This window comes from Aquarana catesbeiana, linkage group LG08 (genome assembly GCF_042186555.1).
Source record: "Aquarana catesbeiana isolate 2022-GZ linkage group LG08, ASM4218655v1, whole genome shotgun sequence".
Lineage (NCBI taxonomy): Eukaryota > Metazoa > Chordata > Amphibia > Anura > Ranidae > Aquarana > Aquarana catesbeiana.
The window spans coordinates 295,504,743-295,520,843 of NC_133331.1; the positions used below are offsets into that span (position 1 = coordinate 295,504,743).

The window sequence follows — 16,101 nt, forward strand, 5'->3', positions numbered from 1 at the left end:
CTTTTCGACCGGACTCGAGTCCGTTGGAAAGATTTGAAACATGTTCCAAATCTAAAGTCCATCAGATTTTTGACCGAAAAAGTCAGCTGCAGGTCCGATGAAGCCCACACACGGTCGAATTGTCCACTGGACTCGTTCCGTCGGACCAGTCCGGTCCAAAAGTCCGCTCGTGTGTACGCGGCATAATACATCTTTTGTGGTGGTGTCCCGAAACTTCAAAGATACCGGGTGGAGGTGATTCGTACCCTAAACGTGCTATTGGATACTAATATTCCGGTTGAACCACTTATATGTCTATTGGGATACCCCGATACCTCTATTTATACCTCCTCTATTGGTAACGCTATAAGACGCGCACTTTTTGTTGCCCGTAGACAGATTGCTCTTAATTGGACCTCTCCCTACCCGCCGACCGTATCTGAGGTATGTGAGTGGATTTTAGATCTCAATAGGATTATTCTTTTTGAAAAACATGCATACTCCCTAAGGAATCCCATGAGTAAGTTTGATGCTACCTGGTCAAGATGGCTTCAATGCATGACCTAGGTATCATGTGAACATATAGGTACTATATTTGTAATATTGGATGCTGTTTTTTCTGTCTTTATTTTTTACATACATACTCCAAGAACAAGGTGGGGGTTGGGGGATGGGGGGGTTGTTGAGGTGGGGTGGTTTGGGTTTTTTTTTTTTTTGCTTTGTGTTTTGTTTAATGTGATTTTGTTTTTTGTATAATTTATCTGGACTGTCTCAATGTTGTTTGCATATATGAATAAAAAAAAAAGATCTGTGTGACGGGAGGGTCAGTGGAACCAAGAATCACTTGGAAAGGTTGGGAAACCCATGTTTTAGCTCCCCATGCACCTCTTATGTCTAAGTCACCCTATGCCATCATGGCACAGGGTGACTGAGAAAATATATCTTGGATTACTTGAAATGGGACAGTGATATTTATCCACAATATCTCCCAGGATATATGTAAAGACAATTCTTGGGTTGTTTGATTCTGAGCTCAACATGTTAGTTGAGTGAGCTGATCACATTGGCCTCTAGAACTGGGTAGGAGCCGGACAGTCTACTCCTACTATAGTTATAGTTGCCTACTAGGCTGAGGAGGGGGGAGATCACTGTTTGTATTGTTAATTGTAATTAGCTCCCGCTATTGTGAGGTGTCCTATGTTTATACTAATGTGTGAAGATCGGTGACAACAAGTCTGACCTGTAGTGAAATCCTGAAAAACAATGACCCACCTGTGCTGATCTCTGTAGGAGTGTCCTCCTCTATAATTATCCTCATTATTCCATCCTCCTCCATAGACTGCGGATCATCCCTCACATACCTCTCTTCTTCTTCTGATTTAACCTCAAATTCTATATTGATCGGATCTCCACTCTAAACCAAGAGAATGAGAGAGAATATCATCTGTAAAATATAATCTTACATAAAAAATACACACATCATCTCCACCAGTCCATGTTTTAGATGCTCCGTCCCACCAACCTTGTAACAGTGAGGGATGGTGTGATCTTCCTGTGTGGAATCCCGGGAATACAGAGGACGGGGACATCTCTCTGGTGGGTTCCTGGTATTAGGTGGCTCCATCATATCCTTGTGTCCTTCTGAAAACTCCTCCATCACTCCATACTCCTCATCCTCCTCTTTATACTCTTCTTTAACAACAGTAATATAATCTTCAAGGTTTCCACTCTGAATATATAATAAAACATTCATTGTAACAAACATGATTGTGTATAAATCATAACTATCAATAATTGTTCCTCGTCTACCTGATGATGTTGAGGGATGGTGTGACCTTCCTGTGTGGAATACATTGGATGGGGACATCTCATTGGTGGGTTCCTGGTATTAGGTGGTTCCATCATATCCTTGTGTCCTTCTGAATACTCCTCCATCACTCCATACTCCTCATCCTCCTCTTTATACTCTTCTTTAACAATAATATTATAATCTTCAAGGTTTTCCCTCTGAATATATAATAAAACATTCATTGTAACAATCATGCTGTGTATACTGTAAATCATAACTACCAATAATTGTCAATCATCTACCTGATGATGGTGAGGGATGGTGTGACCTTCCGGTGTGGAATCCCGGGAATACAGAGGACGGGGACATCTCTCTGGTGGGTTCCCATTACTGGATCCATCTGTAGGAAACACACACACTGACTGAATACATTGTTTCTATGTGTTTATTAGATGATGGGGGATCTAGGTGGACCCTCCGTACTGCTCTCTCCTTTACAATAAAGTCTCCTCTTACCCAGTGATGTGAGGGGCGGCTGATTGTCCATCATGTTGCCACTTCCAACAATGTCTTCTCTCTACTTGCTCCTGACTCAGCTCTCAACCGTCACTTGATATTTATAACTGACATCACTTCCTGTCTGTACCTGACATCACTTCCTATGTTCCATAGAGACTTCCTGTCTGGGTAGAAGTGAGAAGATCGCCACCTTGTGGAGCTCAGAGGAACTGCAGCCCCGAGAAACATCTCGTAGTGTGAACACAGCCTTGTGCTGTGTGTGTATGTACTGTATATCCTTATAGATGGGGTCATCTCCACTCCCACCAAGGGGGATATATACTATATATATATTTGCAGACAAAAAATGAATTAGTGAGTAGCAGCCAGCACAATACCCTTGTGACAGACTCACCCGGGACAAAGGCTTTTGGAGGGGTCTGAACGCTAGCCTCTTGCCCACCGATCATGGGCCCTGGCATCTGGGGGAATGGTGCTCTCTGTGAGCTGTATGCCTGGGGACCCTGGAGGTGGTGTTACCTTGGATTCAGGTCCATGTGCCCCCAAGACACACAGACTCTGGGAACCCTTTATATGCCATATTAGAATAGTGACTGATTCATACTGTTGGGGCTCATACTGTTAGATGCTAATGTCATCAACTCCAGCTACCTGTCTGTTGTCTGCTATAATGTGTTTATTGTAAATAAGTCTAGTGTGGGCTCTAAGAGTCTTTTCATCCATTGTTGTTTGTGTTAATTAACTCTGCTACTTTCATGGATCTGCCACCTAAGGGTTAACTTAGTCCAGGCTGATTTCAGTGATTGGCAACAGGCTGCCTTATTTAAACACCTCAGCAGCACTGTGTCCTTGCTGTCTGATCTGCAGCTCTGTGTATGTGTTTCCTGAAGATCTGATATCTGCTCCTGTTTGACCCGGCTTGTTTTGAGACTATTCCTGTTATCCACCTGCATCTGACCCTTGGCTTGTTTGACGATTCCTTCTGCCTGCTCCTCCTGTACCTCTGTTGCCAGCCTGATTACCGACCCGGCCCGCCTGATGTTCCAAGACTCTCCTCCAGTCTGCTATACTTTCCTACTGCAGCCATCCAGCTCCAGTCCCGGTTTGCCTCACCTGTCTGCTGATCCATCCAGTCTGCTCACCTATCTGCTGATCCATCCAGTCTGCTCACCTATCTGCTGATCCATCCAGCCTGCTGGTCCTGTCTGCTGTGCCGGCCATCTGACCCATCTGCTGTTGATCCTGCCAGGCACTCATACCATTCTGCACTCCCGTGCCACCTGTCTGCTCTACCAGGGTCCGCAAGTCAGATACGTAAGAGAGGCCTTCCTCTGCACTATCGGGCTCATCAGTCAGGTACGTGAGAACTTGACAGTATCAGACAGCCATGTCTGAGCCCGAGCGAGGAACCTCCCCCATGGAAGAACTGTGCCGACACCTGGCGGGTTTGACACAAGCTGTTAAAGATCTGCAAGAGGGATATACTCGGCTGGAAGAACGAGTTCAAATTCTGTCATCTCCCGCCAACCCTCAAAGCGCTACCTTAGCTGGTACCTCATCTGCACCTTCAGTAGTGATGTTACCACCAGAACCAAGGGTACTCACGCCCGAAAGGCTTGCGGGTGAACGTAGCAAATACAGAGCCTTTCGTAATGCTTGTGAACTCTATTTTGCCATACAACCCCGCACCTTTTATCTGGAAGCAACTAAAGTGGGCTTCGTTATCTCCCTGTTGACCGGTGAACCCCAAGCCTGGGCACATCGCCTTCTGGAACAAAAGGCCGAATCATTAAACAACCTCACCACATTCTTTGTCGCTATGCCACAACTTTATGAGATCCTCTTCAGAAGGATTTTCCCTTTAACCAAGCTTGAGTTGGGCACGCTGAAGGACTATATTGATGACAACCTTAAAAAAGGATTTATTCGCCCATCTACTTCTCCGGCTGGCGCAAGCATCTTCTTTGTTGAAAAGAAGGACCATTCACTATGCCCCTGCGTAGACTACCGAGAATTGAACAAGATTACCCACTGTCTCTTGTGCCCAAACTGTTTCAAAGAGTGGGAACCGCAGTCATCTTCACAAAACTGGATCTCCGGGGAGCATAGAACCTAATCTGTATTCGAGAAGGAGATTAGTGGAAGACGGCTTTTCGTACCCGATTCGGGCACTTTGAATACCTAGTCATGCCTTTTGGGTTATGCAACGCTCCAGCCACCTTTCAGCACTTTGTCAATGACATTTTTCGTGACTATCTGGACTTGTACGTCATTGTGTACCTGGATGACATCCTGATTTTATCCCCCACAGTAGATGACCACCGTAGGCATGTCCAAAATGTGCTAACCCGACTCCGGCAGTATGGCCTCTATGCCAAACCGGAGAAGTGCGAATTTGAACTTCAGTGTATCCAGTTCTTAGGTCTGATAATCTCTGTTGAAGGCATCAAGATGAACCCCCAGAAAGTCACTGCCATCTTACATTGGCCAGTTCCTGTGGACAAGAAGGGGGTTCAGCGCTTCATCGGGTTTGCCAACTTCTACCGGACATTTATTAGGGGGTTTTCTGCTATTATTGCCCCCATTACTGAACTAACTAAACAAGGAACCCAATTCCTCTGGTCTCCCAAAGCGCAATCGGAATTTGAAGCCCTCAAAAAACTGTTCACTTCAGCCTCCATCTTGAAGCACCCTGACCCTGCCTTACAGTTTGTTCTTGAAGTTGATGCCTCGGAAGTTGCAGTAGGGGCTGTGCTGTCTCAATGGCAAGGAGCTAAAGCCCTACTCTACCCAGTTGCTTTCTTTTCCTGCAAATTATCTACAGCGGAAAGAAATTATGATGTGGGAGACAGTGAGCTTTTGGCCATCAAGGCCACATTAGAAGAATGGCGTTACTTACTTGAAGGTGCAGCACATCCCATTCTGGTCTATACGGACCACAAGAATTTAGAATATCTGAGAACAGCTAAGAGATTAAAACCACGGCAGGCAAAGTGGGCACTTTTTTTCTCTAGATTCTCGCTCCATATAACGTACAGGCCAGGGTCGAAGGATACAAAACCAGATGCACTCTCACGTATGTTCAATGACTCTGAGAGGTCCACACTTCCAGACACCATCCTTCCCTCAGGAAACTTTCTCATACCACAGGAGAATCTGCTATCCCGAATCAAACAGGCTTCTGCTAAGGTTGCTTCGTCTTCTGAAACCAGCTTACAGGCACAGTATGGCCTACTGTGGAATGAAGGTAAAGTTGTTGTACCTAAGGACTTAAGGGTGGCGGTATTGGAGCTCTGTCATGACCAAAAGCTGGCTGGGCACTTCAGTGCCATGAAGATGGCCGAACTGGTACAACGCATGTTCTGGTGGCCTCAGGTGGTAGATGACTGTAAGAGTTATGTGGAGTCTTGTACTACTTGCTCCCGAAGCAAGAACAGCAAGGTAAAAGCCTGGGGTTTACTGAACCAATTGCCCGTTCCAGAGAGACCCTGGAAAATGATCTCAATGGACTTCATTGTGGAACTCCCTCCGGCAGAGGGTTTTTCTACCACCTTCGTGGTGGTGGACAGGCTGTCCAAAATGGCCCATTTTTTGCCCATGAAAGGAACACCCTCGGCTGCGGAAACTGCAAAAATATTCATCAAAGAAATTGTAAGGCTCCATGGAGTCCCAGCCAACATTGTGTCCGACCAGGGTGTCCAGTTCACCTCCAAGTTCTGGACAGCTCTGTGTGGGACCCTTGAGATCGAATTGGCCTTCTCCTCCGCATACCACCCTCAGACGAACGGGCAAACGGAAAGAACCAATCAGATCCTGGAGCAGTACCTCCATTGCTTTTCTTCGTTCTCACAAGATGACTGGGTCGCTTTACCCCCCATGGCCGAGTTCGCTTATAATAACTCTTCAAATTCTGCCATCAAATTCCATTTTTTTGCTAATTACGGCTTTCACCCGTCCTTCCTGCCTAGTACCATACCTGAATGCTCAATCCCTGCAGTCTCTGAAACGATAGATTTCTTCTTTAAAAACAACAAACTATTACAAAAGACCATGACCAAAACACAAGAGTACAATAAAAAGATCTTTGACAGGAAAAAATGAGGAGAACTAATTCTGGAACCCGGTCTAAAGTGAACTTGAAAATGGCTTGCCCCTCAAGCAAATTGTGCCCTAAGTTTGTGGGCCCCTTCCCACGTAGTTTATGAGCTGGAATTACCTGATTCACTTAAAGTTCACCCTGTCTTCCATGTGACTCTTTTGAAACCTGCTGTTCCGAATCCCTTCCCTGAACGAAGTACTGGTCCACCGGAGCCTGTAATAGTCAATGGAGAGGAGGAATTTGAGGTGGAGGCAATCTTGGATTGTAGAAGGAGGTACAATCAGGTTCAGTATCTAATTAAATGGAAGGGTTATGGGCCGGAAAATAACTCTTGGGAGCCTGAAAGCAATATTCATGCTAAAGAACTAATGCAATACTTCAAGAGATCCCATGCTGTGAAGTTGGCCCAATTGGGCATCTGGAGGCTTCCCTTTAGGAAGGGGCAATGTCATGGATCTGCCACCTAAGGGTTAACTTAGTCCAGGCTGATTTCAGTGATTGGCAACAGGCTGCCTTATTTAAACACCTCAGCAGCACTGTGTCCTTGCTGTCTGATCTGCAGCTCTGTGTATGTGTTTCCTGAAGATCTGATATCTGCTCCTGTTTGACCCGGCTTATTTTGAGACTGTTCCTGTTATCTGCCTGCATCTGACCCTTGGCTTGTTTGACGATTCTTTCTGCCTGATCCTCTTGTACCTCTGTTGCCAGCCTGATTACTGACCCGACCCGCCTGATGTTCCAAGACTCTCCTCCAGTCTGCTATACTTACCTACTGCAGCCATCCAGCTCCAGTCCCAGTTTGCCTCACCTGTCTGCTGATCCATCCAGTCTGCTCACCAGGCAGTTGATTTTGCTAGCTGCAGTATCAGTATATATATATATATATATATATATATATATATATATATATATATATATATATATATATATATATATATATATATATATATCCCAGCTTAGTGCAGCTACATATCACTGCAGGCCATTAGTATGTCTGGAAGGCCAACAAGTAGAAGCAGACAGTCACAAGCCAATAAAAGAGGGCAAGCAGGCTCTGTGTCTAGAGGCAACAATGCTGGTCGTGGAGACGGTGCATACTCATCAGCACGTGGCCGTGGGACACGCTTGGCCTTTTTTTCGGCAGCTGGCCGTGTTGAGCCGCAACATGCGGAAGACTTGGTCGAGTGGATGACCAAGCCGTCCTCATCCTCATCATCCTCTCTCACCCATGCTCAGGATACTTTGTCTGGCAAAGCAGCTGCCAACATGGCCTCTTCCCTCGGCTCAATGTCATCAGTGACTCCTTCCCTAGCCCCACCATGTCCTCCTGAGGAGTCCCTCGAACTGTTTGACCACAGCGTTGGGTACAAGCTCCAGGAGGATGCCCAGCATTTAGAAGGCTCTGATGATGCTACTGAGCTAGATGAAGGCAGTAACATGAGCACGGACAGAGGGGGTGCCCAAGAAGGACAGCAATCTGGCAGTCATGTTCCCCCTGCTGCAGCATACTGCCAGGTTTGCTCCAGTGATGAGGAGGGAGGGGATGGTGAGGTCACTGACTCCACATGGGTGCCTGATAGGAGAGGAGGAGGAGGAGGCACATCACCAATGATGCAAGGGGCCAGCCTAAGGGCAGCACACTGACTGCATCACACCGCAAAGCTCCGCATGTGCAGGGCGCTGCTGTCTCTGCGCGTTATTCCAAAAGTTCTTTGGTGTGGGCCTTTTTTGAGACGAGTGCATCAGATCGCACCGCTGCTATTTGCAACATATGTCTCAAGCGTATCTCGCGTGGCCAAAACATCTCCCGCTTGGGTACCACATGCTTGATCAGACATATGTTGACCTGCCATGCAGTTCGTTGGCAAGCGTACCTAGAAGACCCACACCAAAGAACATAGAAGACCTCTCCTTGCTCCTCATCAGCTGAGATCTCCAACCCCACTATACCTTCAGTCCTCTCTGAGACCTGCACTGAGAGGAATGAAGGTGTAGAATTAGGTGTGTCACAGCCAAGTACTTGCGGGCAATCTGCTTTCGGTACACCGATGTCAGATTGTACCAGGTAAATTTCCCTGCCCCGGCTGCTGCACCGCCGAAAGAAGTTCGCTCCCAGCCATCCACATGCCCAGCGGTTGAATGCTAGCTTGGCAAAATTGCTAGCACTTCAACTGCTACCTTTTCAGTTGGTAGACTCTGTCCCCTTCCGTGAGTTTGTGGAATGTGCGGTTCCTCAGTGGCAGGTACCCAAACGCCACTTTTTCTCACGGAAGGCGATTCCGGCTCTCTACCGGCATGTGGAAGGCAATGTCCATGCCTCGTTGGACAGGGCGGTCAGCGGTAAGTTGCATATTACCGCTGACTCATGGTCCAGCAGGCATGGACAGGGACGTTACCTAAGTTTCATGGCGCATTGGGTGACTCTGCTGGCAGCTGGGAAGGATGCAGGACAAGGTGCAGTAGTGTTGGAGGTTGTTCCGCCACCACGCCTCCAAAATGCTAGTACTAATGATTCTGACACACCTCTCTCCTCCACCCCCTCCTCTTCTTCTGGCCCATTTTAAAGTCTGATAGGACCTTAGGGAAAATCCTTACAAAAAAGCCCCGTTTTATTGATAGGAAAGCACCAACCCTTAGAAACCATTTGCTTTGTAACGTTATCGATCCCCCTAAGACTAGACTTTTTTAGTATAAAGGGCTTTTACAGGTGCCAGAAATGCCTGGCTTGCCGGGTCAGTAAGAAACAACCTAAGAAAAGAACTTCCTTTAAATCAAGGCATGGAAATGAGTATGAGATTAGAGAACTGGTCACCTGCAATACTACCCATGTGACTTACGTCATCGAATGTCCGTGCCGATTACAATACGTGGGTAGGACCACCAGACCCCTTTGTGTACGCATTAGGGAACACATTAATAATATTAGAAAGGGGTTCCCTAAACACAATCTTTCCAGACATTTTGATGAATTTAATCATAGGGATCCATGTTTTTTGTTTTTTTATGGCATCGACACCATTAAGGACCACTGGAGAGGGGGCAGTAAGAAAAACCTGATATCCCAGAACGAAACCAGATGGATATACCGTTTAGATTGTTTGGTACCGAGAGGGCTAAATGTGGAGATTGACTAAAACTGCTTTTTATCTAATTTTTAATATGGACCACCTCCCTAGTCCCCACACGTCTTCTATTCATCTCCCCCTTTTTTATAATTTTTATAATATAGTTTTTTACATTATCATTTATATCTAATAAGCTTATACACACACTTGCTTATAACATATATCTTTGACATGGGAGATATTTTTATTTTACGATAGTATGGCTTTGTATTTATTCTTTTTTCTATATTCAACATATGCGGTGATGCATCTAGTTGCACTTCCATTTTTATTTTCACTTTAATCTGATCCCCTTTTTTATTTTTATTTTTTATTTTTATTTTTATTTAAATTGATCTATTGTAGGAGACTTAATCATTTTTTATATTGCCATTTTTGGTTGTTTTTAATATACGCCTTATAATATATATATTTTTTATATACTTTTACATATTTATATATTTTTGTCTATTTAAATTTGTTGATTAAATTGGATACATGGAGGCGCCAACTATGACTATATTCTAATATTCCACTAGATGGCGTTTGGTGCAAACCTCTTTATTCCATTATTAAAGGTTTTTTACATCACGCCCTGTTTTGATTGGATATTATGGCGCCTCTATGTACTATATATAGGCGTATGGTGTACCAATATGGCAGCGCCTCAGATGACGTCTGTGTGACGAAACGCGTAAGGCGTGGCTACGTGGTACGCATACGTCTCGTCTGTGTGTTTCTTTCCTTTGGACTTCCGGTTTCTGGTAGGCAGGCTGTGGAACGCACGCCGCTACCACGCTGTTGCTGCGGCTATCGGCTTTGAGCCAGCCGGCGGAGCATTGTCAGCTCCCGTTTTAAATTGTTTTTTATTAACAATAAATTTCATTTCTTGGATTTACACTATGAGGCTCCTTTTTTTCTATACTATATGGATGTCTATCGTTGGGGACCATTAAGAGGACACCCGTGGTACATAGTAAAAGGAGAAGGAAACGGCACCCGTGCAGAGGACCATCTATCACCAAGAAACATCACTGCTGGATCTTAGCCTACATGCCTATTACCCCTGTAGGGGTTAGGCGCTCTGGTGAGTGAGGGTAGGATTGGGGTTGCAGTTGAAGACGGGGAGCACTTGTTACATCATTATATCAAGAATTTTCTTTCTCCTCTTTTTTTGGATTGATACATTATAGTTTTTTACAGACTTTATTCATCTTTTTTCAGGACACAGAACTTTTATTACTACTTGTTACACCCAGTATTTTCCACATCACATTTTTGTTTTTTTGCTATCTTTTCACAGTGGTTTGATGTGGATTTAATCAAAAGATTTTTTATATTACGTTATTTGGTGTTCAATATCACCGTTAGTTATTCCTTTATCTTTATGAATTGTATTTAACTGATATATTTAGATCACATATTTTCTAGCACTTTGCACTTTATAGTATAATATTGTATTTTGGTACATTCTCACTTGGAGTCTTTATTTAGTTATCGATTCACATCTATTTTTATTTATTTATTTATTTATTTAAATCACTGATTAACTTAATATTTATTATTTAATATTTACTGAATACCTTTTTGAACAGCGCCAATTCCCCCATTATAGGATCTCTCTTCCTGTGCTCGGAACCAGCGGTGCTCCGTAGGCGTTCAAGGGGCTACGCAAGTATGCAGGCCAAAAGATGCCATGCGGTGCTTGAGCTGGTGTGCTTGGGGGACAGGAGCCACACTGGGGCAGAGGTTCTGTCAGCTCTGCAGGGGCAGGTTCAGAGGTGGTTGACGCCACGCCAACTTAAGGCAGGAATGGTGGTTTGCGACAATGGCACAAACCTCCTCTCCGCCCTCCGACAGGGACAAATGACCCATGTGCCCTGTTTGGCTCATGTCCTTAACTTGGTGGTGCAGCGGTTCTTGGGCAGGTACCCGGGCTTACAGGATGTCCTGAGGCAGGCCAGGAAAGTCTGTGTGCATTTACACCGATCATATAATGCCAGTGCTCAGCTGGCAGACCTCCAAAAGGAGTTTAACCTGCCCAAGAACCGCCTAATCTGTGACATGCCCACCAGGTGGAACTCAACGTTGGCCATGCTGCAGCGGCTGCACACGCAGCAGAGGGCCATCAATGAGTACCTGTGCGACTATGGCACCAGGACAGGGTCAGGGGAGCTTGGTTTTTTTTCCCCACGCCAGTGGGCCATGATCAGGGATGTATGCACTGTACTGTCACCATTTGAGGAGGCTACGAGGATGGTGAGCAGTGACAGTGCATGCATCAGTGACACTGTCCCTCTTGTCCACCTGTTGGAGCACACGCTGCGTGGAATAATGGACAGGGCACTTGAGGCAGAACAGAGGCAGGAAGAGGAGGACTTACTTAGCTCTCAAGGCCCCCTTTATCCAGACAGTGTTCCTGCGTGCCTGCCGATCACACAGGAAGAGGAGGAGGAGGAGGAGGATTGTGTCAGTATGGAGGTGGAGCCTGGCACTCAGCATCAGCAGCAGTCTTTAAGGGATCATTTACAGTCCAAAGAAACACATGGACTTGTACGTGGCTGGGAGGAGGTGGCTGCGGATCATGTCGTCCTTAGGGACCCAGAGGACTCCGGACCGAATGCCTCAGCAAACCTACGCTGCATGGCCTCCCTGATCCTGCAAAGCCTGCGTAAGGATCCTTGTATTCGTGGTATCAAGGAGAAGGAACAATACTGGCTGGCAACCCTCCTTGATCCACGTTACAAGGGTAAGGTTGCGGACCTTATCTTGCCATCGCAGAGGGAGCAGAGGATGAAACATCTTCGGGAGGCCTTGCAGAAAAGTCTGTGCAACGCGTTCCCAGAAACTAGGAGGTTACAAACTCTTGTTCCTGGACAACATGTTGCTGAGGCTTCGGTCAGTCAAAGAAGGAGCGGTGGAGAAGGTGGCCGTCTGACCGATGCGTTCAGACAATTTTTTAGCCCGCAGCCCTAAGGTATGATCGGTTCCAGCAACCATCGCCAGTGTCTGATTTACATGGTGCAGGAATACCTAGGGGCAAGATCTGACTTGGACACCTTTCCCACCGAAAATCCTCTGGGTTACTGGGTCTTGAGGATGGATCACTGGCCAGAGCTTACACAGTATGCAATTGAGCTACTGGCCTGTCCTGCATCCAGCGTTCTTTTGGAACGCACATTCAGTGCTGCTGGAGGCTTTGTAACCGATCACAGGGTGCGTCTGTCCACCGACTTGGTCGTTCGACTGACCTTCATAAAAATGAATCACTCTTGGATCACCACCAGCTACCAAGCACCTGATGCTGATGTAACCGAATAAATGTTTTTGAAATGTCAGATACCTTCAAAGACTGCCTATGCTGATGCTGAGTGACTATCCTGTTATGCTGAGTAATTATCCTCTTTTTATTATTATTATTATTATACAGGATTTATATAGCGCCAACAGTTTACATAGCGCTTTACAACTTGAGGGTAGACAGTACAAATACAATACACTTTGATACAGTAGGAATCAGAGGGCCCTGCTCCTTAGAGCTTACAATCTAAGAGGGAAGGTCAAAAGATACAAGAGGTAATAACTGTGGGTGATGTGCTGATTGAGAAGATAAATGTACAGTTGTTAGGTGGGGGCCAGATAGGCTTCTCTGAAGAGATGAGTTTTCAGGGATCGTCTGAAAGTGGATAAAGTAGGAGAAAAACGGACGGATTGGGGTAGAGCATTCCAGAGGATGGGGGAGGCTCTGGAGAAGTCCTGAAGGCGAGCATGGGATGAGGTGACAAGGGAGTTTGAGAGCAGGAGGTCTTGGGAGTAGCGAAGAGAACGATTAGGTTGGTATTTTGTGACTAGGTTAGAGATGTAGCTGGGGGCCAGGTTGTGGATGGCTTTGTAAGTTATAGTTAGTATCTTGAATTTAATTCGGTGATTGAGTGGCAGCCAATGGAGGGATTGGCAGAGGGGTGTAGCAGACGCTGAGCGGTTTGTGTGGTGGATGAGCCTGGCAGCAGCGTTCATGATGGACTGAAGTGGGGATAGCCTATTTAGAGGTAAACCAATGAGGAGGGAGTTGCAGTAGTCGAGGCGGGAGATGACCAGGGAGTGGATTAGAAGCTTTGTGGTGACATTGGTTAGGAAGGGGCGTATCTTGGAGATGTTGCGGAGATTGAGGCGGCAAGCTTTGGATAGTGATAGAATGTGGGGGCGAAAGGTTAGTTCAGAGTCCAGGATTACACCTAGGACCCTGGCGTGGGGAGATGGGTTGATAGTTGAGCCGTTGATATTGACAGGGAAAGCAGGGGAAGTGGCACCTGAGGGAGGAAATATCATGAGCTCGGTTTTGGATAGGTTGAGTTTGAGGTAGTGATGTGACATCCAGGCTGATATGTCTGCTAGTAAGTTGGTAATGCGTGAGGAGACAGATGGAGAGAGCTGAGGGGTGGAGAGATAGATTTGGGTGTCATCAGCGTAGAGATGATATTGAAAGCCATGGGAGGCAATCAACTGACCCAAGGAGGTGGTGTAGATTGAGAAAAGGAGAGGTCCAAGAACAGAACCTTGGGGGACCCCAACGGAAAAAGGAAGAGGAGAGGAGGAAGTAGAGTTGTAAGTGACACTGAAGGAGCGGTGTGATAGGTAGGATGAGAACCAGCGAAGAGTACAGTCACGGAGACCAAAGGAGTGGAGTTTTTTGAGGAGGAGGGGGTGGTCCACTGTGTCAAAGGCAGCAGAGAGATCCAGGAGAAGTAGTACCGAATAGTGTCCATTGGCTTTAGCCATTAGTAGGTCATTTGAGAGTTTAAGGAGAGCAGTTTCCGTGGAGTGTTGAGGGCGAAAACCGGACTGGAGGGGATCTAGAAGTTTATTCATGGTCAGATGGTCGCTTAGTCGGATGTAGACCAGTCTTTCAAGAAGTTTGGAGGAGAAGGAGAGTAAGGAGATTGGACGTAAGTTGTTGAGATTGGTGGGATCCAGTGAGGGCTTTTTTAGAATGGGGATGACTAGCGCATGTTCCTTCTCAATCATCACCCTGATAGCTTATAAGAACATTTTTGGTTCTGGGCGCCGCCACCAGTGCCTAAGGCCCAATTTTTCAGCCCCTGTTTAACAGAGGCATGTAATTACAATTTTTGATGCAATACTTTGCAGCAGGGCTCCTTCCTGCGTTCCAGCTAGAGTATCTGTGAGGGGTTGCAGTGTTGTGGCACCAGCACCAGTGCCTAAGGCCCAATTTTTCAGCCCCTGTTCAACAGGGTCATGTAATTAGAATTCTTGATCTAATATTTCACAGCAGGGCCCATTTCTGCTCCCACCAAGAGTGTCTGTGAGGACTTACAGTGTTGTGGCACCACCAGCACCACCAAATGCCCAATTTTTCTGCCCCTGTTCAACAGGGAAACGTAATTACAATTCTTGATCTAATATTTCACAGCAGGGCCCTGTGAGGGCTTACAGTGTTGTGGCCACAACAACACCTAAGGCCCAAATTTCTGCTGAGTATATAGGGCAGGCCCCTACTTTCAAACATCCAACTTACAAACGACTCCTACTTGCAAACGGAAGGAGACAACAGGAAGTGAGCTGAAATCAACCCCTAGGAAGGGAAATGCTCTCCTGTAAGAGTTAATATGGGAAAAACGTTTCTCCTTTGCACTGATGCTTTATCACCAATCCTTGTTTCACAAACAAACCCAAATTTTCAAAAAACATTTGTCATTGGGACAAAAAGTGAAGTGAAATCTTCTGAAGAGGAGCACAGACAGCAAAACAAATGTCACAGGGGTGATAACCCTTCCCTATGTTTTCCAAAAACTGTCTGGAGCTAAACACGTTAAAAATGTACCAGTTCAAAATTACAAACAGATTCTACTTAACAACAAACCTACAGTCCCTGTCTTGTTTGCACCGCCTGTATACTGCTGTTCAGAGTATATAGGGCCTGGGGGCCTCACACCATTCCTTTTTTAATTTGGTTGCGGGGTTCCCCTTAATATCCATACAAGAGCCAAAGGGCCTGGTAATGGACTGGGGGGTACCCATGTCGTTTGTCTCACTGATTTTCATCCATATTGCCAGGACCTGACATTACATTAAATCCGCAAGCAGTTTTAAATGACTTTTTTTCCTTTAAAAAATGACATTTTGTGCAGGGACTGCTCTAAACACGGGAAACATGCGCCACTTTACAGGCATACTATAGACACCCCCCAGGTACGATATTTAAAGGAATATTTCACTTTTTTTTTTTTTTACTTTAAGCATCATTAAAATCACTGCTCTCAAAAAAACAGCCATTTTTAAAAGTTTTTTTTGCATTGATACATGTCCCCTGGGGCAGGACCCGGGTCCCCAAACCCTTTTTAGGACAATACCATGCAAATTGGCCTTTAAAATGAGCACTTTTGATTTTGAACGTTCGAGTCCCATAGACGTCAATAGGGTTCTAACGTTCGTGCAAATTTTCGGTCAGTTCGCAGGTTCTGGTGCGAACCGAACCGGGGGGGGGGGGAGGTGTTCAGCTCACCCCTACTGTTAGATGCTAATGTCATCAACTCCAGCTACCTGTCTGTTGTCTGCTATAATGTGTTTATTATAAATAAGTCTAGTGTGGG

At 45.8% G+C, this 16,101-nt stretch overlaps 1 protein-coding gene across 1 annotated transcript; it reads right to left on the minus strand.

The window, feature by feature from the left end:
• Window positions 1-205: 205 nt before the first annotated feature.
• Window positions 206-2,410, minus strand: LOC141105410 (uncharacterized). The gene is made up of 5 exons (XM_073595272.1): window positions 2,285-2,410; window positions 2,071-2,168; window positions 1,789-1,986; window positions 1,502-1,708; window positions 206-1,393 (listed from the first exon to the last, which is right to left on the minus strand). The coding sequence occupies exons 1-5, from the start codon at window positions 2,316-2,318 to the stop codon at window positions 1,181-1,183; spliced, it is 750 nt and encodes a 249-aa protein (XP_073451373.1). The 5' UTR covers window positions 2,319-2,410; the 3' UTR covers window positions 206-1,180.
• Between the last annotated feature and the right edge of the window lie 13,691 nt (window positions 2,411-16,101).

What these genes read in the sequence shown, in the direction of transcription:
- LOC141105410 (XM_073595272.1), bottom strand. Translation starts at nt 2,318, where the DNA reads ATGATGGACAATCAGCCGCCCCTCACATCACTGG. An exon ending in CCATCCCTCACCATCATCAG is followed by an intron (nt 1,987 to 2,070) that starts GTAGATGATTGA and finishes TTATATATTCAG; the next exon opens with AGGGAAAACCTTGAAGATTA. An exon ending in CCATCCCTCACTGTTACAAG is followed by an intron (nt 1,394 to 1,501) that starts GTTGGTGGGACG and finishes CTCTTGGTTTAG; the next exon opens with AGTGGAGATCCGATCAATAT.